The sequence below is a fragment of the Genypterus blacodes genome, unplaced genomic scaffold, assembly GCF_046128005.1.
Source record: "Genypterus blacodes isolate CSIRO-AG114 ecotype Tasmania unplaced genomic scaffold, CSIRO-AGI_Gbla_v1 ptg000059l_1, whole genome shotgun sequence".
Classification (NCBI taxonomy): Eukaryota; Metazoa; Chordata; class Actinopteri; order Ophidiiformes; family Ophidiidae; genus Genypterus; species Genypterus blacodes.
In genome coordinates this window covers 667,501-693,050 of record NW_027466871.1, presented here as the reverse complement: position 1 = coordinate 693,050, position 25,550 = coordinate 667,501, and the positions used below count along the sequence as shown (strand labels likewise).

General features: G+C 45.2%; 1 protein-coding gene across 1 annotated transcript in view; it reads left to right on the top strand.

Annotated features, from left to right (window-relative positions):
- Window positions 1-22,825: 22,825 nt before the first annotated feature.
- Window positions 22,826-25,550, top strand: part of nr4a3 (nuclear receptor subfamily 4, group A, member 3) — a 21,421-nt gene continuing 18,696 nt past the window's right edge. Inside the window, exon 1 of the mRNA XM_076153878.1 lies at window positions 22,826-23,294. Coding sequence (XP_076009993.1) covers window positions 22,913-23,294 — 382 coding nt within the window. The 5' untranslated portion in view covers window positions 22,826-22,912. The remainder of the gene's footprint in view (window positions 23,295-25,550) is intronic.

Here is a 25,550-nt window from a genome sequence, read left to right as displayed (position 1 = left end):
TCACATCCTTACAGCTAAATATGTTACACACGAGGAGGCTAGAACACAAAGAGTATTCATAGTAATGATACATTCAGATGGTTTAGTCACGACAGAATGTGACACTGACTGCTGATGCATTTCTGTTGGATTCCAAAAAAAAAAAAAAATAATTATCAATTTAGTTTTTGGATTGGATTGGATTTTATTCACCCCTTGGCACGTTGTGAATAATTTCCTAGAAAAAACTTATAGATAATTAACTAAAAGTAAAATGAATTTCATTCAATAACCTGAAGTTTTGGTTGAACCGTTGTGGCTTTATTTCTTCTTCTTCTGCATAATGTGAGCTGGATTCAACGTGACTTCTACATGATGAAGCTGCGTGCTGTTCAGTGATTAGGAATCTGGTGTTTGAATATTTGCTGATGGTGCGTTGTTTTTGTTTACATCTGGATCACTGGAGGGAAACAAAACCCAAGTAGACAGAAACAGAGACAGAAAGACAGACACAAAAACAGAGACGACGGAGGGGAAAGACGCACAGACGGGACGGGAATATGTCAAAACAGAGACAGACAACCAGACAGACAGACAGCTGATGAGGAGAAACGGATAGAAAGAGAGATGAATAAAGAGAGACAGGCAGACAGACATAAACAGGGGCGGACAGTGACAGACTGTGGAGTGGACGGCCGAGTGTACTTGGTGTCTGAGTGTTAGCGCAGCTCTTCTCTAAGCTGAGAGTCATTAATGTTCTATGACACAGATGAATACTACATTAGCATAAGGGAGAGCCTGACATGACACGGGACAGACGCAACTAACTCTGTTACACTGTCTGTCACCTTCTAATGAGGCCTCTTCCCTCAATATGCAGTACTAACACCTGTGGTTGTGTGGTTGCGTGTCTGTGTGTGTGTGGGTGTGTGTGTGTGTGTGTGTGTGTGTGTGTGTGTGTGGGACATCACAGCACAGTTTATCAGAAGGGGAAAAGGCGAGACAATGCTGATATGGTATACACAGTGTGTGCTTGTGTGTGTGTGTGTGTGTGTGTGTGTGTGTGTGTGTGTGTGTGTGTGTGTGTGCGTGTGTGTGTGTGTGTGAAAGAGAATAAAAGACAATACAACAGCCCTGCAGCACTGAGTGTTAGATAAGAGCCTGTGTATGGACTTGTGGCCTTGTTTGGAGAGGGGCCTCATTCTGGTGTGTTGTTTAATGAAGAGCTTTCCAGAAATTACACACACACACACACACACACACACACACACACACACACATACGCTCATTACAAATGGCATAAATGTCTGTCCAACACGTGGAAAATTAGTGTACGTTTTGCAGGTTGAAAACAACATCCCAAGGTCCTCCATCCGTTGATTGTTCAGCATTCCAGTTAATAATTTCCAGGGTGTCCATGTCAGTGACTATTCCTGGCGTGTGATTAAGACTTGTCTGTGTGTGTGTGTGTGTGGGGACATGACCATGCGTAGGGGAAAGTCTCTTAACCTGGCTAAGCTCTAGGTTTCCGGTTCACTCTGCGCGACTCTGCTGACTGAGTGGAAGTTGCTGTTGGCTTCCTCCTTGTCTTTGTTGACTCACCGGCGAGTCGCTGCGTACGGCTGTAAAAATAGCAGGAGATCCTTTGTGTGTGAGAGGTGTCACCCTGATGCCGTTTCAAAGCAGAGGAACGCTGGGATCGCCCTGCTTATCCACCCTGTAATAATTGGATCAGTGTGTGTCTGTGAAGGTCCGGGCCTGACTGCTACTAAATCATTTTCTAATTGGCTTAGTGATTCTGTCTATGTGTCTCTGTCTGTGTGTGTAGGTGTGTATGTCTGTGTCTGTGTGTGAGGGCTTCCCCAGCTTATCGTGTGTGTATCGAAACTGCAGTTGTAATACCTGCCTATTACGTCTCTAAGGCAGCTACCCTGTCATCCTTTGTGACCCAGTGACTGGCTTTTTCCTGTTACTGTGGCAACACAAAGCAAGGAGATTCCATCAGCAACGCACACAGCGTCACTTAGTGAGAAGAGGGAAAGGCACGGAGAGGAAAAGCTTCGTTCACCTGACAGGATGAGGATGGGCAGGTGCCGGAAGAAAAAGATCACGGATACAAGCGGAGTCCAGGGAGAGGAAAACATCTTGGCTACTTTACAGGGGACAATCAGGGCACGGATAAGTGGTGGAAGGATGGATGGATGGATGGATGAATGGATACTTCGTGTAACTTTGTCATTATAACCCTGAGATTGTATTCTAGTCCTGAATCTAAACCTCTCATCTTGAAATAGTTTTGGAAAAGTCAAAAAAAGATATAAGATTTATACAAAATAGTGGAAAAGTACCAATAAAACTACTCACAAAATACTCAAAAGTATTTCTGATCCTGAATGATTGTGTGGATTTGTGTTTGTGCTGTTTATAAACTCAACTGCAAGACTTCCATTGGATAAATTTATTCACAAAACCAAGCATCAAACTTATTTCCAGCCAGGCTGAATACAAAGACGTCCCTTATGTGTGTGACAGTGGACCGTATCAATGAGGCATTGATGAGCTCTGTGAAGTGAAGAGCCAGCATGTTCCTCTGCTCCACAGCTAAGGAATTGTTAGTGGAGGCTTAAGGTTATCCCATCTGTGAGGCCTGACGTTATCTCCCTCAATATCCAAATGCGATGTACTCAGTAACTCTCACGCTTGATGTGCACGACCCCAGATGAGGTGAAAGGGCTCTCTGTGCGTCTGTGCGTCTGTACGGCCTTCACCCGCACACGCACACGCAAAATCACGCTCACAACTCATAAAGTCCCCCATCATCCGCAGTTAAATGTGTGTGTTTTTGTGTTTCTGTGTGTGTGTGTGTGTGTGTGTCACTGGGGGAATGGGGGTGGGTGAGTGGATAGGAGTGTGGGTGAGTGGGTGGGGGATCGGAATGCTGCATGTGCCAATCCATAAACCCATCGACAGAAAAACTACTGTTCCTCATCCGGAAAGAGCATTCGAGGAGAAACAAACTGAATGTCCTCATCGCAGTTCAACCTCTCTCTCTCTCTCACACACACACAAACAGTATGCAGAACACGTCAATACTGGATTTTGGTGATGGAAACATCCCACAATGTAGTTAGGAAGGCAGAGACAAAGAGCAATGGCTTTTTCTTTATCATGATGAAGAGCGGAAGGCATAAAATTCAATTTTCTTCTAAACTGCACTCATGAAAGATGGCAACAGCTGATGAGTGAAGCGATAGAAGAAGAAGAAGAAGAAGAGATAATACCAAATCAAACCAAACCTGGTAAGGAAGATCAGTTCCTAAACAGCAGTGACTTGTTGGCTGTAGTGACCCCATACAGAAAGACACCAGGGGAGTATGACTGTGATCACCTGCTTCATGGTGAGAGACACAATCCTAGCGAGTGGCGTCAAGAAACCAAGGCCGAAAACACTCTCACTCCACCGCACGGACAAAGCTTCACCATTACTGTCAGGCGAAGCTGGAGGCTCCAGTCAGACAGCAGAGCCACAGATGAGTCTTACTGTCCACAACATTAAATATGTAACTGCGGCTATTTTGTTCTATAATTTACAAATGTGAATACGCTTTGAACTGCTAATACAATGACGTATTTTAGCATAGTATTAAGATAGGTATTAGCTGCATATTGTGATAAATATCGATATCATTCAATGCAGAAAAGACTGATCATGATAATTTGGCCTTATCGCTCAACTCCAGTGCTTAAATAAACAAAATTAGGTTAAAGCAGTTGATACCATACAGGATGTTCTCAGGCTTTGCCAAAGGTCAAAGCCCAAGCACTGATGCAGAATCAAAGACCTACGTTAAAAACTCCGGTGGCAGCTAATCAGTCAAGCTGCAGACGTTTCCTCCAGCATCACTCGGCTGCAGCCTGCGAGCCGCGAGCATCGCAACCGGCCACTGCACCTTTTGTGTTCCTGTCCAGCAAAACATTGACTTAACCTTTGACCAAGCGACAGCAGAGAATGATGCAGAGAGCCTGAACAAGGACAGGAGGGGTGGGGTATCTTATGGCACCAGCTCAGAGAATCACACCTCAGCCCACACGCTGACGTACTGAGCTGCCATCATTGCTCAATCTGCTCACCAGGGAAAGTACGCCAGGTGAGGAAGTGCATGCAGAGATCGCTTACTGCGAAGATGAGCCAATGTATGTGTCTATTTCCATGTAGCTATTGCAAAATAAGAACCACAAGCAACTCAAGCTGAGTGTTGACATGTATGTGTAGCTCCTCCTGAATTTCAAGATTCAAACCTTCATCATGTGATCAAGATTGGCCCTTTCACCTCACCATTTTTGTTCTATGGAAACACGACACACACACACACACACACACACACACACACACACACACACACACACACACACACACACTCTTCGACCTGCGAGAAGCCCCCTCCTCGATCTGTGCTCACGGCCCAGATTCTGATCACAGGTGCTCACGGTACATCAAAGCACAGGGTCCAAGCCATTACTGTCAAGAAATATGTATTCTATACGTCCAAATGCAGGTTGGGACACAGAAATACAGACGATACACAGGGAAGAGAGAATAGTGTTTCAAGTGAAGCACTTATTACAATATGGAGAGCTGCTGTTTCACTGTGCACATGTTAGCATCTGTGTTACTGTATGAAGCATCGTCCATATGGGCAACAACATCCATCTTCTACCACCCAGACCGCTACAACACACATAAACGCACAAACCACGGGCATGATTACTTTGGTAATTAGGCACAGGACTGCACTTGTATTATTCTGAAACACCATCACCTCAGGCTGGCAGTGTATGCCTTACACAAATCACGCTGAATTCATGTGCAGCACGCCTGCGGGACTGTCTGTGTGTCTCTGTGCGAGCATGTCCACGCACTGTAACTCCTCTCTGCAGGCCTCCAGGTGATGACACAAAAATGCAAAAACTGCCCCCATAACTTTGACGAAACACATCATTCACTCACTTATATGCAAAAACGGTAGGTAAAAGTAATGACACGCTGAGAAGGTCTGTCTAAAAGGTGAGAACATGTGCTGATTTCCCACCCAAAAGAAAGTTGTGATGCAGCTGCAGTCGTATTTCTACGCTTGTTTTTTTTATGTGGGTTGTGTGAGATCATTTGGAAAAACTTGTTTCTTGCTATTGGAAACAGGATGTTTTATCAATGATCTCTGAAAGAGACTGAGACCCCTCAACACTCTGGCCCACATGCATGTACGCACACACAGAAATACACGCTCACAACTACCTCAAAGATGCACAGACTTTGCCATTGAGAGGGGAGGCTCAGCCAATCAGAGAGAGCAAGGCAACAGAGGAGGAAGTTAGTGTGGTCACACTGTATGTGCTCATCATCAGCACTGACAGAAATAGCTCTTGTCAAAGAGTAAACAACACATCCCATTCATAAAACAAAACAGCAGACGCCTACTCTCAGACGGTGCAATGAGAGGGGAAGCGAGAGATAAAGACGAAAGAGAGAGAGAGAGCGAGAGAGAGAGAGAGAGAGAGAGAGAGAGAGACAGTCAAGCACGCAGAGAGCTACTGCTCAGAGACAGAGACAAAGACAGGCGGAAATATAGGCACAGACAAAGAGAAAGCGGCGTGAGTATAGCGTGAGACGTGGGGCCACAGTTAGAGTGAGAAAAAAAGCCTGACGATGACATCACATCCTCGTCACTGTTGGTTCCAGTTCCTTGGTTTGGAAAACACCAGAAACCTACGTCACGTGGTGAGACAACACTTTCCAACTCCAATAAGTCAGACATGTATGCACGTACACACACACACACACAGACACACAAATGAATGTATATACATATGTAATACCACAGAAGTACATACATAGTAACCCTCCCTAATACAGCACTTTGGGCATCCATGCGTGTCACAGCTGTTTCATTGCCCACACACTGTGCCCATTACACACAACCACTTTCCACTCACATAGAAACACTGTCGGATATACACACTATCAAACACACACGACGCGGTTACCACGCAATGCCAGATAAGGAAATCGTTACACGTTGCGTTCTTAGGCAGCATTGCATACATTTGTGTATATGTGTGTCTAGAAAGAGGAAGTGATGGACGTCGCAATGGAAGGTCTATTTTTAGAAAGAAGAGAGCGGAAATGTCCATCTGAACTTCCCCGTACAGGGTTACCACTAACACACACACGTACACATGCGTACACACGTGATGTGAACATGCAGTGGAAGTCACTTCCTAACACCCACACAGTCTTCCAGCGGTGCATCGTGTTTACGAAGGTGTGTGGTGAATAGTGGAATTAAACTAAAGTTCCTCTAACAATGTGCAGCCAATAAGGTTCCACCAAATTTGAAAAAGGCCTAAACAAAAATCCATATACAGCTTGTTTATGATGGTTTCTGACATACTGACACACACACACAGGCCAACTTCCTCCTGCTTAGTGAGAAAGCCCCAGGTCCACCCAGGTGATATCAAAGCTGTGTCATTGCAGTACTGATGTCACATGATTGTCGTGACACACACAGATCAGAGTGGGTGTTCTCACTTCCATTTACATCACATGAGGAGAGGTTGAAACCGGCCTGCGAGATGCCAGTGGGCGACAGTGTCACCACGTCAATCACCGGACCATAACGCACTCATCAACAGAGAGAGAGGAGGCAGAGTCTCTTCCCCATAACCACCTCTGGCCTCTGACCTGGCATCACTGCAACACGATGTGTCAAACATTATGTGTGACCCAATGTGAAACTCCACATGCAGACCATAAGAAACAATGCAGTGGAAGAGATCACGCTGCCTTGAAATGCGAGTCAAACTAGTGGAATCCCAGCTTTCTTACCTTCCAGGCAGCCATTTCCAGTTTCCATCTCACAACTGTATACAAACCAACTCTGGGCCGTCCCGATCCTGATCCTGATATAAACACAATAACCTCTCCAGTCTGAATACGGCCACAAGTTCTCCCTCCTCTTTCCCTTTCTACTTTAGTGATCATCAGGTGGTGATGCTGTTCAAATTTGGATCAAACATTTGGCTGCTGTGAAGCTAACACATTCAGAGGAGATGTGATGTGATCGAATCAAAACAAGACAAGCAGGAAAAGGAAACATTGACATCTTTATAAGGCTTAATGTGGGAATTCTGGCATTTTGTATGAAGGCAACAGGAGGATTTGTTGAAACAGCTTCTGTCACGGTGATGAGAAGGCGAGTGAGCGATGGATGGATTGATTATCTCATGTAAGGTTAATTCATTTATAGAAATGATGGGGAAAGGCGGCTAGAAATCAATCTAAGAGATGTTTACTGACCTCGAAGATGCCGGTGAGGGTAAGAGAGAGATGAAGCAAAGAGGTGAAGGTTCATGTGAAAAAGAATCTAGAGAGATGTTGACTTTGATGCAGAAACATCACACACACACATATATACATATACACACACACGCAAATCCCCCGGACCCCTGGGGTGGTGTCCCCTGTGGGAGGGGCTAATGGACAGACTCACTCACCCTGACACTACCCTTTCCCCCCCTTCAGCTCATCTACCTCCATCCGCCTCTCCATCTTCTCCCCGCTGCACGGCTGTTTTCCACCCCAGTGGAAACGAGCAGGGTTGAGGCAGGGTGGGGGGAGGGGGAGGCAGGGTGGGGGGGTTAAGGCAGGGTGGGTGGCAGCGCCGCTCACCAGCGTCTGCAGCGCACGCGGGAAAATGGGTCAGACGGAGACGAGAGGCGAGGAGAGGAGGGGGCTTCTCGCAGGTCGAAGAGTGTGTGAGTGTGTGTGAGTAGCCTAGGGAAAGATGCAGCCAGCACCCCATCTCACTCTCTCATCTCTCTCTCTGTGTCCATGACAAACAAGCTGTCAAATCTATCTGAAATACAACACGCCTTTCCTCACATTTTGGTTTAAAAAGGGTTCTACATGTAGATTAAACAAAAATAAAAACGCAAAGGAAAGCAGTCTGGTGTTCAGGGCCTCTCTATTTCTTCCATCAGTCCAAAGACAACAAGTACAATTACATAAACAAGTAAGTGTGTTTTGATGGCGTGTTTTGACTCGTATGCGTCTCTCTCCATGTGGGTGTCTTTGTTGTGTGTGCGCGAGCGTTTGCATGAGCGCATGTGTGAATGGTGTTGATGCGTAGGAGAGACAGTTACGTGTTTTGGCTTACAACATGGCTGTCGATAGCTTGAGTTGTCATGACGATTTTTAGTAGGACTTCACCATGGTGACGATGACTGGACACACACACACATACACACATGCAGACTAATACAAATACGCACAAATGCATTGGAGTCTCTTTCTAAATCAAAGAATGACCCAGTTTGAAAGAAAGGAAAGCTCACTTCTCTCCTCCTGCTGCACTAATGCTCACTTTGTAAACCAACCAAACCAGTGAAACAAAGAGCTTCACTTCACAACACCTCCAACGTCTCCTCTCCTCTCACCTCTGAAGCTGCAGGCGACACCGATATGAAATTTTGGATATTGTAAGATAAGTAGCATGTGTGACCACCAACGCCACTCATAAGTGACCGAACTGGACAGACGCAGGAGAGACGTAAGCGTCCCACTGTGCGGGAAAGCGGTCACAGATCGGTTGACCATTGCGTCCGTGGCCGCGACCGCCTGTGGCAGAGCAAGCGACAAGCTCCCACGTACGCACCGGGACAGGGACACACTCAGACGTCAGCCAATCACACACAACAAAGCTCTGACATCATGGCTGACATGACAGCTAAGCAGGAACAGCTGTCTCAGAGTTCTAGGCCCACACCACAGGAGAGTGACGCAACAGTGTGTGGGTGTGTCTACGCGTGTGTGTGTGTGTGTGCGTGTACGGTATGGTCAAGATCAGCACTATGTGTGTGTGTGTACGTGTGTGTGTATAGGACAAGACTGGCGTGGTCAGTGTGGGAGAGATGAGTCACAAGGTCAAACTCAAGTTAACATTCCAGTGAGGGAGGAAGAGGAAGAGAGAGGAGAAGAAAGTGAGAGAGGGAAGACGTTTCAAAAGACGTTTCGATTTGACGTTTCGACACACGCCCTCACATGTTCGGTGTGTCTCAATGTGAGGGTCCCAAAGCAAAGATGTCCATCCATACACATGTGCGGCGTGTTCGGTGTGTTTCCGTGCTTTGCTGTGCGACGTCTTCATGTTGCCTACAGATAGTTGTGTGTGAATGGTGTGCTCCACTGGGGAAAAGAGGGAATCCTGCCCAGACATTCCATGGCACAGGTTCCCAAAGAGTTTCCACTACAGTGAGGACACACACACACACACACATACACACACACAGCCTCTGAAGTTGGATTCCTGTTTAATGTACGATGGGAAACAGAGAGACCCAGAAAACAGATGTAGACAATCAGCCCAGATGTTGGGACGGTTAATAAGATATGTTATCGTCACGATGGAAGATGAGCGCTCGGTCAGACTGAGAACCAGCAGCCACCAAACAAGCAGATCTCCAACAGGGCGCCACTTCAAATGGGGCTTCCCATCATGCAAAGTAAGGGCAGTCCCTCCGATGCACCAACGCACACAAGCGGAGCCGGCAGACTGATACACACTCCTGGGGGTTAATGTCGGTGCAGAGTACCTGAACGTACCATCAGTGTTTTGAATCCAAACCGGATCGTAGCCAGACACCAGAACCCGACCAGGAGGGGGGAGATTTGTCTCTGTTTTGTCATAATCAGCAAATAAAATGTGCTGCTCTGAAACTCAAACGAGAAACTTTGATCCTGCGCCTGTAAATATAAATTAACTGCAGCAAACCCGACGTTACCCCTCATGAATCAACTAAAACCCTGTAGATCATCGCAGGCCTGCATCTCTAACAACAATCAGCTGACAGAACAATGATTTAAAGGCTTCTCATGATTGAAATAAACTCCAAGTCATTACAAAAGGCTGGTCTATTTATAGCAGCGGAGGCAGTTTGGTCAGGAAGTGGTACATGTCACACACCAGCATCCAACAGAGTAAAACAACAACAAGAAGTGTGGTTTCTGTTGAATCTCGCCTTAGGAAACAACTGCTGCTGCCGACATGACAAAGGCCCGTCACATAAAGAAGCAGGCAGGAGCCAAGAGAGAACAGAAGAAGGTCTGGTCTGTATAAGCACAACTTTTCCTTCTCACTTTCCCACTTTCTCTCTGGCAGCGTCAACATTCTGCAGTTCCTCTTCTCCATCCAACCATCAGAGCCTGCAAACACGCCCACCTCCCATTCATCAGTTCATCCATCTATGCATCTATTCCCCCACACTGTCCCCACTGAGGGAGAGCGGCACCGTGGAGCATTTCCACAGCCACGGCCAGGAGAGATTCCAAAGCGTCACGGACACACACACACACGCACACGCACACACACAAAGCATCACACAATCACAGCTCCACAAGCTTTCCAGATACATGCACCGAGCTCGTGCCAAGAATTATGTAAGTCCCTGCCATACCTTATATAAAGACCAGATATGTTCATGGAGAAAGAGATGTCCTCACTATGGAAAAGATAGCTTTGACTGACACACACACAAACACACAAACACACACACACACACACACACACAATAGAGGCTAGTGGTCACCAGCATTGTTGAGGTAATGGCTTCTGCTTACGCCACTGTGGTTACCTCACGCAGCCTGTTTCTATTCCTGTCTGCTTTGAATATGATGACTCGTCCTGTGTTTCCTCTGTGTGTGTGTGTGTGTACGCTTTCCCCCAGGGACCTACCGACGTATCCTGTCTATCCATTAATGCTGATAAGTATCCAATTATAGCAGCTGTCTTTCATGAGCAGATCAAAGATAACAGGCACACTGACAGATAAAGGCCTGGGCTTTACACACCGGTGTGTTTAAGGATGTTGGCCACATTTAAAACCTGGGATTTGAATGTGAATGAATGGTGGATTGTCGAATCAAACAGGCAGGGTCCTTCTATAATGTATAACTACGAGGTCATTGGTAATTTATCATCATCGATCATAGATTTGACTAAAGCAGCAAGGACTGACAGTGGAGTGTGTTGGAAAAGACGAGCAGATAAGAAACGTCTGTACACTAAAGGATGATACTGAAATTTGTTTGTACTTTATGCATACAGTATGAGTGTGTGCGTGCGTGCGTGAGTGTGAGTGTGTGTGTGTGTTCGCCCGCCCCTCCCCTGCACAGTGTGGAAAGCCAAGTGGAGCAGTGTTATGCGGCTCTGTTTCCACAGTGGAAGTCTGTTCCTGGACAGGAGCAGCAGTGGAAGTTCCCCCTCATGGAGTGAAGGAACATAAGAAGAGAGGAACAGAGGAAAGAGAGAGCAGAGGAAGGAGTGAGTGCTGAGTTTAAAGAAAGGGCAGCGGAGAGGGAGGAGGTGGGAAGGGACGGCCGGAGGGAAGCAGAAACTGAAGAAGAAGAGAGAGGCGAGCAGTCAAGACCGTGATGGGAGAAGATGTGGGTGCTGGTGCCTGTTTCCACAACGCACAAGCACGGAGGAATCTGTCTCTGTCTGTTTGGAGGACCGCAAACGACTGTTTCAATTACATTTATAAGAATCACTTCTTTATCAACACACAACAAAATCCCCCTCAAGCAAGCATATAAATGTTTTATTGCGATATTTGCACTTGAAATTGAGCAACATGTAGGTCAATGGAGCCTCCACTACTGTCCTACTGTCAGTTCAGTGTTACGGTGCAGACACACATGAAGGCTATAAAGCTAGGGATGGTTGTAAATATGTAAGGCTGTAAATATGTCTAGTTGACATACAGACACAGAGAAACACACACACACACACACACCGCGCACACACTCACAGGATGCCCATAAAAATATCCCATATTTGACTTTTATTTTATTATTCCGACACACAGGGGAAGCCGCAGCTGAAATGAGCAGCGTTCCAACTCTTACTGCACAGGGCGCCGGTGATGTTAACCCCTTACCTGGAGAAAGGTTTCTTCAGAAATAAAAACAAAAAGGTTGGAATAAGTGCTCCAAGTCTGATTACAGCCTAAAAATATCTACACCATATCACATTCAAAGTAGGACTGCAGCCAAACAGGCCAAGGCTTTGATGAAGCCACTGATCTCACCAACAGACCACTTTCTAAACATTACACAACATTACTGACCAAACATTTAGACAACAGAACCCCCCTCTTCTCTCTCCCTCTCTCTCTCACACACACGCACGCACGCACACACACCCACACACACACATACATACACACACATAGTTAGTTAGGTGAATCACATCCGGTGAGTAAGAAGATTATTCAACCACGAGGGAGGGAGCAGAGCGTCTCCCTGCTCTGTGACACAACTGAAGCTGCTCTAGTGGTCCTGCTCACACCACAGGACCAATAGCACACCGGCACATTTCACAGATACACATGACGGAATTGTGACTTGCAAGGTACAGGGAAGTGTAGCACTGCTGTTAAGTCACATTTACATTTACCCAGAGTGCACATGGACATGGGCCTTCAAACGGCAAATACAGACAGCTTCCATGTTTCACTCTGGGTAACAAAATTCTACTTCCCCAAAACAAAAGTATCACTTTTAAAGGAGGACTGCACCAATTTCAAACTTAAAGTTTATTGGTCTTTAGAAGCATTATTTAGAACTGTCCATATAGTAGTCTAGTGCAAAGAATAGTAATAGTAGTAATAATAGTAAATAATAATTAACCGAATCTAATGAGTAAAAACTACTGAAGTTCCCCTTTAAATTCATTTTGATCCTTTTTAGGTGTGCAGATTCTTCATGCTTGCTTTGCCGTCTAAAGGCCCAAAGTCAAACTGCAGCAGCCTTCCATGAGCCTCACAGGAGAGAGTGGACCACCATCCAGTCACACACCTCCTGTAATCTTCCACGCAACACCTCCGAGTGTGTGTGTGGGAGGAAGAATCATTGTCAAGAAATGATGTAGAAAGATTTGTTTTTTTAAATACGTCAACGCTAACACTGCGCAAAGCTCCAATCTGCATGCAAGAGGATCAGTGTGGGGGCGGGTCAATGATTAAAATTATTCTACTCTTGGCCAATACTACTGAACATTATTGACGACTCTCACTGGTGGTATCCCATATGAACATGTTACATCAGCAATGAATTATGTCAGCCTTTCTGGCAGGTCACTCCCACACAACAAGTCAGCACTTCCAGTTATGGGGAGCGTCAAACGTAAGCACTCTACAGGTATGCGGCAGGGCGAGAGTGGAGAGGGATGTCCTACTTTTTTTTCCTCTCTCACCCATGGAAATATCTAGGAGTGTCTCTCTGCACGCTGGGAGCTTCTGGGAAGACAACAATAGCATCCATACGCGTTGGATGTGATTAGTGGTAGTTGGTGCCCACGCAGGAGATAAGATATGCCAGGATGCATGTGCTACTTTCCCATAATCAGGTAATTGATGAGCGCCAGGTTTCAATCGTGAGAAGGACAAAACATTTAAATGTCATAGTTGAGATGCAGTGAATCACAGGAGGTTATTTCAAAGAGAAAAGGTCAAAGCTGAGAAGAACAAACTTGCACAACAAAACCTGATCCCTCATATAATCCGTAGAGAGGAATTATTGGAATCCGTCGCTGCTGTGGGGTCAGACAGTGCGACTGCTGAATGAGCTGAAAGATGTTTGTGTACACATAAAGAAAGAGAGAGAGATACTTGCATTGAATGAGTGTGAATGCACTCAGTTCAGGGGTGCACAATGTGACAGTCAACAAATTCTCAACATAGTTTTCTCTTGCAATCTCAAGTCCAAAGACATTATGAGCCATTGATTATTATTTTGCATTTTTGCATTCGACCCTGGTCACGTACGGTACCTCAGGCCATTGTATTCGCAGTTAGTTTATACTGCATACACTCACACACACACCCAAAACAAATACCCATGTGTTTCTTAAAACAATTTCAAAGCGGCGCTGTATTTCATATATCTAAAGGTAACTTCATACGAGCTGGAGCACATTGGTTTCAACGCCATCTGTCACCACTGTCACTGTCCCGATTCGAGATCAAAACGCTGAAAGTTTAGCAGCTTACTAAATATGACCTACATAAAAAGTGAAACAGTGGTTTTGAATGGTTGAATGGTTTCCTGTTGCCCAATGACACACGAAACACGCCTCACAAACTGGAAGTGCACTCATTAGATAGAGCACCTAGAGCACTGGAGAAGCCACTACAGTGATAATTAGACTTCACTGCCAAAATTATATTTTAGTCTGCCAGACAGGGATCCTTAACTGCATCAAATTGTAACTATTTATCAAGGAATAACTGTATTTCTTTTTTGGCACTGGTGAAATTGATGAATATAGTTGATACGTTAGCTCACAATATTAAGAATTCATTTAAATTGACATTGCCGCTAAGTTTAATCAAAATCAGGAAATTTTAGAGTAATCCTGCCAACAAACCAAACTAAAGCAGGTGAACACCTAACGTCCTTGGTAGAGGACATTTTGAAAGAAGAGCGTTTCTCCTTCAGACTTTATACTATGGATTTGCAGAGTTGAAACTTGATTTCCTTTCTAATTTCTTATTTTTACACTGTCAAACCAGAAAAGGAGATTGAGCAATATTATTTTATTTTGTCAAGTAAATATTTATATGCAAGAACACAAATGCCCATTGGAAAAGAATCAACAGCGACAGCCAGAGATCTCAACAAACTTTATATAAAGCTTGTGAAAGCAGATGGTGCCTGCAGATCCTAGGGGCTGAAATCTTGGAGGTCGACCAAAACTGAACTTGTGTTGAGATTTGTGTGTTCAAAAAGTAAATTCAGATACCCAAAAAGACGTTATTTTAATCACCCACCCCGTATGAAACATCAAAGAGATGGATTTTGACAAATGTTCACAGTTTAATGCGTCAGCTTGTACAAAAACACACAGCATTTATAATACATGTACATGCAAGCACCCGTGTACAAATACACACACAGCCGGAGGCAAAGACGAGATTAGACAAGTTCCTTTTTAAATACAAATACCATTTGCTGCTCTCCTTCACTATCATAGATGCACATACCTCAAGTTAATTAGCCAAACACGTACCGTGTCTGTTAACAACTGAGCTTTTCATTCAGAACTCTGTGCAAAGCAATGAATCACAGCCTGACAAAGAGAAGGAAAATGGACTGTACTTTGTGCGCACTTTACAATGACCTCAAATTGACACATTCATACTACTGACTGCAGTTCGTGAGCATATTTAAGATAAGATCAGATAAATGCATTTCTTCAATCTTCAATTTTGCTTTTTGGACACATTGCTTATTGCTGTATTCTTCTTCTCTTGTGTCATTTATTCTCTCTCACCTTCACTTCATATAGCTCTTGTCCATTGGAGGAGGAGAGGGGAACTACCTTTGTATTCCCTAACTCAGGGTTTATTCCTCTTTGCTTAAACTGCATGTGAAGGGTTTTGTGTTTTGTTTTGCCTTTCTAGAGAGTTTTGGGCTGAAGCTGTTTGTCACAACATATCAATTTCTAGTTAACAGTAACATAGAATCTAAAACAAAGAGCATCTAAGCTGCTTGGATGTGAGTGAGCACAGGCTGCTGCAGAGCGACTGGTGGAACCTCTGCAGGTGTGAGCGACTCCACAGGCCACCAAGCCACCAAGCCACCAAGTCAACTTGGGACTAAAAAAAACACTTCATACTGTCAGCAGGGGGGAAGAGCCCAAACAAGGAAACATTCCATCTCTGCCCACAACGGTGACTCACGCATATACGCAACTACTTGTTAATCTGTCTGCGGGTGTGTGTTTACATGTGTATGTATGTGTGTGTAAATGCCCATGTGGTCAGAGAGTGACCCAGAATGACATGACTGTGAGCCACAGCAAAGCTACAAACACCAAGCGCATATTTAGACATACACTGAGTAAACTTACTCCACACACACACACACACACACACACACACACACACACACACACACACACACACACATTCTGCTCAAGTGTTGATATCTAAAGGGCAACAAAGACACTGACTCAGCTACCAGAATGTCATCATTCCTTTATATGAAATAAGCCTGGGGTACAATTACAAGCCGAACAGCAGATACCTGAGTGGGAGCTGTGGGAGCGGCATGAGCGAAGGTGTAGAGGGCACTGAGCCACGCTGTGTAGCCCCATCCAGATGTGACTAACTAAAGGTCACACACACACTATACCTGCATCACCCACTCCAGTACCTATATGCAGGGTAATGCGATGCAAAGCGAAGCAACCTAAATGAACCTTCTCCTTTAACATTCCCATTCCGTGCAAGCTTCTTTGATATGAAACTTATTTAGAAGCTGAACCTAAATATTTAGATGCCCCTTCATTCCTCACTATACTGAACACTGTGTGTTTACGAGTGTGTATCTCACTCTACTGTATGCGGACGTTCTGCCTGTTTGTTGTCTGTTATCTTGATCCTAACACAGATTGGCAGGGGGAGTCCTGCAATGTTGCAACCTTAAGGGGGAAATCACATCTCTGACACACACACACACACACACACACACACACACACACACACACACACACACACACACACACTTATGCGCATTACTGTGACATCTCCTAGAAAATGGCCTTTAAACAACTGCCTACTCTAAGGTGAGTCATACACCCACTGTTCACATATTTCCTCACTCAATCTTAAAATTACACCCACACTCACTTAAAAATTCACAATTACCAATTAGGCTATAATCCTTATTTGGTACCAATATGATTTAGGGTTACACATAACAGTTACACACACACAGCCTTTTGATTGGCAGGTGCAAAGGAAGAGACAGGATCTTCAGTTCACGTCAACAGAAAAAAAGTCACCGCCTGTTGGTCAAACACACACACACACATTCTCTCACTTGTTTAATTCTTGTGACAGTTGTGACAGTCAGACAAATTTGAGGTAACATTTTGATCTCATTGGTTTAAGTTACAAATTAAGAATACCTCATTACAGTACTTATCTATACTAAATATTTGTTTTGACTCCACTTCTGTTGCCACTGTTAGAATATTTCAAGAAAAAAGTTCCGAAAACAAATTTGTTTTAATGTTATTTTTAATACTTAAGTACAGTTATTATTCAAAACATTTTATCAAAGAAAAGAATAAAAGTTGTCCAGGGACAGGAAGTGAACCAGCATCCTTAACAATTGATCGGGTACCGTTTGTCTAATGTCAACAGTGGTACAAAGCCTCTTTGACACACCCATCCACCCTTCAATAGTCCAAACTCCATCATACGTCGAGGAACAAATCCAGCCTTTAATTACCGATGTCTGCCTCTGCATTGTGCCGCTGATAATTGTTCCCGCCACAACATTGAACTCCAGACTGGCAGATAAAGGAGTTCATGTGTGGCTGCATACCCAGACTGCAGGTATGAAGGTTGCAGAAACACTTGCATCAATTGCAATGACAGTTATTATAAAGAAGTCAGACCAGTTTCACTAATTTGTTATTGCCTGACAACAAAAAAGAAACTAATCCATCTGTACAGATATAAAGTCTGATCTGCCACTGAAACTAAACATAAATGTGATACGCCTGTGATTTCACTCAACTAATTAAATCCTGACTCGGAAATGGTTTTGTTATGCTTCTAAATTGGAGCTGAAGTTGATGAAACACAAAGATGTTAAGGGTTAAACTGTCAAACACTTTCTGAGGCAATGTTGAACATATGTGTACCAAAGTTCATTCATAACTCCAGGTAGAGTTCTGTAGTGCCATACAGGTTCAAGCCAACACCAAATAACACAATCCAGACATATTTTACTGGAGAATGGTTACAGGCCTGCGTATCGCTTTAAGTAACATTGTGCAAAGGACTTTTTCCTCCTTTTTGTGTTGCTTGGGGCCAAACATAAGAAGCTCCTACTGGGGGCATCAGTGAAATAAACAACCACTTAAGAAGGTATGAAATGGCTCAGTCAGTCATGTGTTGTAGCATGTTGGGTCCTACCTCATGCACACCTGCTTCTCACGGCAGTGTGTGTGTGTGTGTGTGTGTGTGTGTGTGTGTGTGTGTGCGAGAGCGAGAGGGAAAAGGAGAGGGGGAGAGAGTTTTTACATATATTAGTGAAAGTACAGCTTCTGTACAAATGCTCCAGGAAAGATGACGCCGTAAAGAAGTAAAGGGAAGTGATAGTAATCACACAGTTGAAGGACGCTGCACCCCACTGACCTCTTAATAACCCCCGATTCCACACAGTCACACAACAGACAACAACGCTGACGGCCTCATTGCAGGCACCAAACTGAAGCCAGTGCACACATCCTCCCTACACGTCCTCCCCTCCCAAAAGTCAATGTATGGATGGTGGGTGGAGGTCTTGTGTAACCGCAAGTAGTGCACACACACTAACAAAGAAACACACATGCAGCTTGTCCTCAGTAGTCACCGTCACTCACTGTCCAAAATTTACACAATGTGGTGATTCACATCGCTAAGTCTCATTGCACAGCAGGTTGTGAGGGCCGACAAATCTGCCATCACAAAACAGAGAACGAAACGACAGAACATTACGTACGACGTCTCCCTGCGTGTGTGCGTGTGTGTCCAGACGCACAAATGTTCAAAAGTGTAAGAAAAAAAAAAAAGGTGGTGTTTGTTAAGGTGGTATGATGGCCCAGAATGGCGGGGTGATACACATCTCCGGTGGCGTGGTTGATGGAAACACTTCGCTGCTCTCCTCTCCTGTGTTTGGGCACTGGTGTGATAAGGCTGCGATGGCTTGTATTACTCCACTTGGGTACTCCCACGGGGAAACCCCTTGGTGTGGTTTTATGTGCGTGTGTGTCTGAGTCTGAGTGTGTCCCCACAGAAAGGAAGAATACCACCATTGAGCACCCTGCTATTGCGCCAGCGGTCCTCTCCCCCGCACCCCGCACCCCTACCCCTTCCCGTCCTCACTCGCACTCTGACGTACAGTTGGAGCAGATTTGGTGACATGAAGATAAAAGCCTTCCTCTGTTTCTCTCTTTCTCTCCTTTCCTCTTTCTCCAGTGTCACCAGAGCGCTGAGTGCCGGTGCCTTGGCCGTAGACATAGAGAGCTCATTCAAACTGACACAATCACTTTTCACTTCTGCTTTGTGATAAGCCAGGGCTCAGTGTGCCTCGGTGCAATATGGTCACAAGCTCCACACAGGAGGCTTAAAGATGCTAAACTGCAGCATATACCACAAACTGTACACTTGAGACTGTACAGGTGAGACAGCAACTTCACTGCACTCGTTACACAAAAAGCATTAACTTCCTGCTGCAAGGGCTTAACGGATGTGTGTGGAGACAGAAGAGCCGGCGAGTGCGAGTCTTTATTGCCACATAAACGGTATCAGACACGGTGTAAGAATTTATAAAGTTGGTTTCTTAAAGCCAAAGAACAAATAAGGCAAGTAGGTAAATCACATATAAGAACTATAAGGAAAGGAGATAAGGCAACATGGATTCTTATAAGGGTCCCTGATGAAGCCAATAAATGTGTTCTTTAGTCATAACAAACAAAACTATAACATAAGTGTCTGCAGGAGTGTGTGTGTGTGTGTTTACGTGTTTGTGTGGGTCACCTGATACACCACGTTGATGGTCACAGTCAATTACCCTCATATCCCAGTATATTAAAGGGACGTGGTTCTAATCTCTAATCACGTCCGCGTCTGGCAGGAAAAGGGAGCAGGTTAATCTGGATTAGGCGTCACAGCGGTGCGGTCACGGCAAAGGCAACCGATCCCCTCGCCCAACAGGAAGGAGGAAAGACATCAGCGCCGAGAGACGAGCTGGAAGAGACAGACGGGGTGGAGAGAGGAGAGAGAGAGAGACGATGCACTTGATGAGTGATGGTGATACTATAAATGACCCATTTATGAAAGCAAACAACACATAACAAAGGCTTCACTTATGGGAATTACCAGGGAAAATTAACACAGCACTTATAAGTCATATATGATCATCAAAGCCCCATTTATGAAAGAAACCATTAATTTATAAGACTTTATCCTGGATAACCACCAACTCTGACAAGGAGCATGACCATCAAAGGTACTGGAATGCAGGGAAAAAAGTGGAGATTTACGCCTTTTGGATATGTCTCGCCTTATAAAATTCCATAGAGATGGAATTAGGTCAATGATTAATTCAATGAAAGACACAACAATAAGACCAAACTCGATCGGGGGCCCTACAATCTCAGATACTGTTTGTTATGTCTGTGATCTGTTTGTGTCACAAGGGATCAAAGTACGAATTTACCAAAGCTGTGTATTTGGGTCCATGTGTGTAAGCCAGGCACTGATCTTGGTGTGTGTAGAGTACTTAAGCCTTAAAACCTAAACTGAGGAATGGAATATGGGATCAGCTACTGTAGTTGGGAGCCTGATTACGAAGAGATGAGAGTTGTCAAATCTATTCTACATCTTAATAAAAGCAAGTGCAGTGAACCTAGAACCAGGGAAGGTGTGTGTTCCAATCTGCACAACAGTCTGGCAGCAGCGTCTGGAACCAGCTGTAGTACAACTGGGCTTTTCCCTAAACACACACTCACACACACACACAGGCACGAGTGTCCGCGGTTTCCTTCTCCCCAGCTCGCTCGCAGTGTATCTGTGTCAAGGTGCAGCACAGGAGAGGGAATTCCCAGGCAGACAAGGTCCATGAAGCTGTGTGTGTGTGTGTGTGTGTGTGTGTGTGTGTGTGTACAAACACACGTGCGCTTGTTTGTATGACAGAAACGGTGTAACTTCGAATACTTTCCCTCCCCGAAGTGTTGCCCCAAAGGGAAGCTCAAACCATCGACATTTACAAACCTGTCTCACGTATCTGTCTCTCTCCGCCACTTTATAGTCTTAATCATCCACAGTTCCGATCTTGTACCCGGGTAGAGGAGATGTGAGCTGTGGGAGGGAGCTTCGGTGTTCATATTGTATCAGACGGCTCCTAGTTTGTGTCTGTGTCTGTCTGTCTGTGTGTGTGACGGCACCATCAGCTGACTGTTTTCACCACCGCTGCTGGATCACCTCAGATCAGCCTGGCTGGTGCTTGTGTTAGCGGTGGCTACGTACAGAGCGGATCCGATCGCCAGGGTGTCTAAGCCGAATGAAAACGGGGACACGCTTTCCTGCTAAAAATACCTGTCTACGACTATATTTGGCTTGGCTGGATCACAATCGCGGCGCTAAAATAGCCGGGCCCGCCCCGGAGCAATGAATGGGCTCTCTGCTATCTCACTCTGCCTCCGCTCGCCAGATGCTAAATTTAGCACCAAAAGCTTGCGTCAATCACGAGCCTCAGTGCGTCAGGGCTTAGGCCCGCCCCTTCGCTCCAGCGCTCCTGATTGGTCAGAATCGGGACGTGGACTGCAAAAAAATACGCGTCTCGTGATTGGCTAGGAGTGAATTATTGTCCTCTGCCAGCTACAGAGGCCCGAATTTAATTTCTTGGTTGACGACCACGCCGGGATTCAATGTGTAACCTGTTGATTTTGTTTAGGGGATTTTTTAAGTTTATTTTTTGTATAATAAGCTGCTGCTTGCTGATTTCAATGGTTTGGTGACTGTTCTTTTTACAATTCTATCACAGATTGCGTTTTTTAACAACTTTATTTTATAGCACACATATTGTTTAATGCTCTAAATGTGTAGAACAGGTATCTGCTTTCTCAGACAAAGTAGTTCCACCAACTAGATTTATTATTTTAATTTTAAATATTATTATTATTAGTTCCTTTGGTTCACCTCGTTTCAGGACATTTCTACATATGAGTGTCAGTGTCTTAACAGCAATGACTTTTTAATGTAAATCATTTCCAGGCAGCTTTTCCTCTTTGGCAAATAAGATTATATGACTTCACAACACACCCAACCAAGATATATATTATATTTATAATATAGGTTAAAGTTTTAGGATAGAATGATTGAGGAAATGCTGGTATTGCTGTCTCCTACTTAACAATATCCATATGGGACACATAACACACCATTAACACATGAGCCTCTGTCCTCTAGGCAGTGAGGTAAGTGAATAATCGGTGACAATCTCATGGTTTTTTGCTGTTCTAGATTGGGGAATCCACTACTAAAATCAATCAGCCTTCACACTCTCTGACCCACGCACACAAATACACACACTGAACATTCATCACCCATCAAAATGTAAACACTGAATGCTAATGGTAACGTGATTATTTTATTATGTTGTGTTATTATGTGACTGTACAAGGGTTTACCAAGTGGTAAATTTAATTTTCTAACCTATTTTCTTGGGATGTTTAATTACCATTTCTACCCCTGTACTTTATTTTAAAATACATTTCAGGTGACTTTAAAAACACCATTTCAATACGTTATAGAAGAATCACATTTGGACTAAGGTGAGGGGAAGGCAGTAGCTCAGTGGGTAGAGCTTCCGCCTGGGAACTGGAGGGTCCCCGGTACGAGTCCCTGCCGAGGTGCCCCTGAGCAAGGCACCGAGCCCTCAATTGCTCCCCCCTCTGCGAAGGTAAATGTAATTAATGTAAGTCGCTTTGGATAAAAGCGTCTGCCAAATGCTCGTAATGTAATGTAAGGTAGACTGCTGTATGAATGAATACAATACATGTGATGAGTTTTGCGCACGCTCGGCTGCTGGATCTCCCTCTACATTCTCCCCACAAACATAAAACTAACTGTGATCCTCTCTCCGCCCTCTCTCTCTCTCTCCCTCTCACTCGTTCTGGCACGGCGCGTGGGGCTTATGTGTCTGGTACTGTACGGAGAGAGGGAGAGAGAGAGAGGGAGATCTACAGTGAGTGACGTCACCCCTCCCATGGCGTCACATTGACGTAGCGCATACCAGGAGGCAGAGCCCACATAAATGCTCTATTTGACTTTCTCCACTCCAGACGCGCACATAAACAAAACCGCGCTACAACTCCAACACTTTGCAACACACCCAACAGCGCTGACACGCTCACGGGGACGGACGCAGACACACACTTCTTATACTCGGGAGTGTGTTTTTGAACATTTTTATTCCTTTTTTCTCTCCGTTGTATGTCTTTTAGAGACTTTTAGAGAAGTAAGAAGGAAGCAAGAAACTTTTGCCGGCGGTGCATCCTGTGCCTCTTCACTGAGCTTTGTAGTCAGAGTTTTTATTCTACACTTCCAGCGGCTCTTGGTGACTCTTCTGGATGTAAAGAGGATACTTTATGCGAGGGTATTACCACTTGTAAAGACGGAACCCCTACAGCAAACCAGTAAGTAAATCCGGGCTACGGCATCTATGAATGAACGCAACACTTTGAACCACATGTTACTTTTCCGAGTTTATATTGTTTACTATAACCGGCGTGTCTTGTTCAAAATGTCTCTCCGGTACGATCAGCTGAGTCTGAGGCTGTCCAACTTCGTATATGTGCGTGTAACCTGTTGATACTGTATCGACCATACTGGTTGCGGGTGCGTGTTTGTGTTGTCAGGAGCAGATGAAGCTGAATTAGAATTTAATTTGCTCTTGGAAGGTATCATATCCTTTCTGGTTGTCATGGAAATGGGATGCCTCTTACTCACACAATGAATAGAGTCAGACGCACTAATGGTCTGAGTGGAGAGCAGTCTAACCTACATTCAGGCAGGAGCAGAGTGAGGAGAGTCTGCCCATTAAAGCCTTTGATTTCGTGGAGTGCAGTGGTTTTTTGCCTCATTTGGGCTTTTTGGGGGCTCTTGTTCGTGAGTGAAGTATAAGATATTGTGTCTTTCTGTGTGTATGCGCGCGCGTGTGTGTGTGTAAGTGGATGTGTGACTGAGCATATTGTTTTACAGATAAGTTCTATAACATCCACAGTCAGTAATGTCTGCGTGAAAGCGACATTAAATGGTGATCAACGCTTCGCAAACCGTATGCTTGCTGTCTCGGTTCGTACAGACTGTGAGCGGTGTTCCGGCTGGTGTCCACCCCGTAAATGTCAGCAGTCACACGGTCTCCCCCCTCTGTGAGGACACGGCCTCTCCCCCCATTCATCCGGGGACAAACACCCTCAGCTATTTACCATGAAGGCACATCAATTCGCCTCAGTCTGTCCGTGAAATGATCCCTTGAAACATCTGATAGAGACACAGACGACACACACAACGCTGTGTACACGCGTGTGTCCAGGATGCAGCGTTTGCATTGCATGACCCCAAAGTATAAGAAGACGACTTAATCACCTGTTTCTTTCTCATTTACATTGCCGAGTTCACCTTTCTTTCTTTCTTTCTTTCTTTCTTTCTTTCTTTCTTTCTTTCTTTCTTTCTTTCTGTGTGAGTTTTACGCACACACACACACACACACACACACACACACACACACACACACACACACACACACACACACACACAGACCCTTGTGACACTGCCGCTCTCAGGGCTGATTTACAGTACCCGCATATTTCCCTGCTCCCTCCTTTATGTCCTCTCTCCTCTCTGTCTCTGTTTGCTGTCCGGGGCTTATTGGTGCTGGGGGGGTGGGGGGGGTAACGGGGGGCGAAAGAGAGGGGGGGGGCTATACCGACGCTCCGGGGCGCGTGCTTTGCAGCTCTTGCGTCGTTCTCTTGGTTACCGGTGAGCACGGACACCAGAGCCTCACCGGCACCAAGAGAGAGGAGAGAGGATCAAAATCTACACCGTGTTATTGAATCTAACGTGGTATTTTGCTTAGACTTGTAATTTTAATCATGAACAAAAAGTTAAGGAAAAGAGGCATCATCGGATAATTAGACATTTTAGCTTCTTTACAGGTACTTTCAATCGCTCTTTAACTGAGAATAAAGCCTGCATTGTACCATATCAGGTTGTGACACCCTCGTCTTCTCTTTTCAGCACATTTGAAGGTTCCGTGTGCCTTTAAAGTGTGGTGAAGTCCACATCCTGGTCATGGAAACACATTCGAAGGTTTCATTGAAGTGCAGCGTTTCCCTTTCAGAGATGTCTTAAGAGATCCCACACAAATGATTGAAGTTAAGGAAAGAGAGAGAAAGCGAGGGAGAGAGGGAGAGAGAGAGAGCGAGAGAGAGAGAAAGGCGGCAGGTCTTTAATAACACTGAGAGGACCATTAGACGTGTTGACACAGAGATAAGGGGAAACAGCGGGCTGCAGGTGCCTGTAGCCCGGGGAGCTGCATGCGGGCTGCGGTGCTGCGTGTCAACAAGGCGCTATGGGGATATATCGAGTCCACTTGACCGTCTACCAGAGGGTCCGTGTCTGTGTGTGAATGTGTTTGTGCGTTGAGAAAGAGAGGGTGTGCGCCCATAGGAGAGAGAGAGAGAGAGAGAGAGAGAGAGAGAGAGAGAGAGTGTGTGTATATGTGACAGAAGGGGGCGCTCTGGGCCTTGAAATCCTCTGTCCACGGTGCGCCCCGCTGCAGTGCGAAGGAGCCGGAGACGCGCCGCGCACAGGAGACGGAGCCTCCGGTTCGCTCTCAGGTCCGAGTCTCTCTTGTTCTCTCTCCCTCTGGATGAACCCGGAGCGGGCGG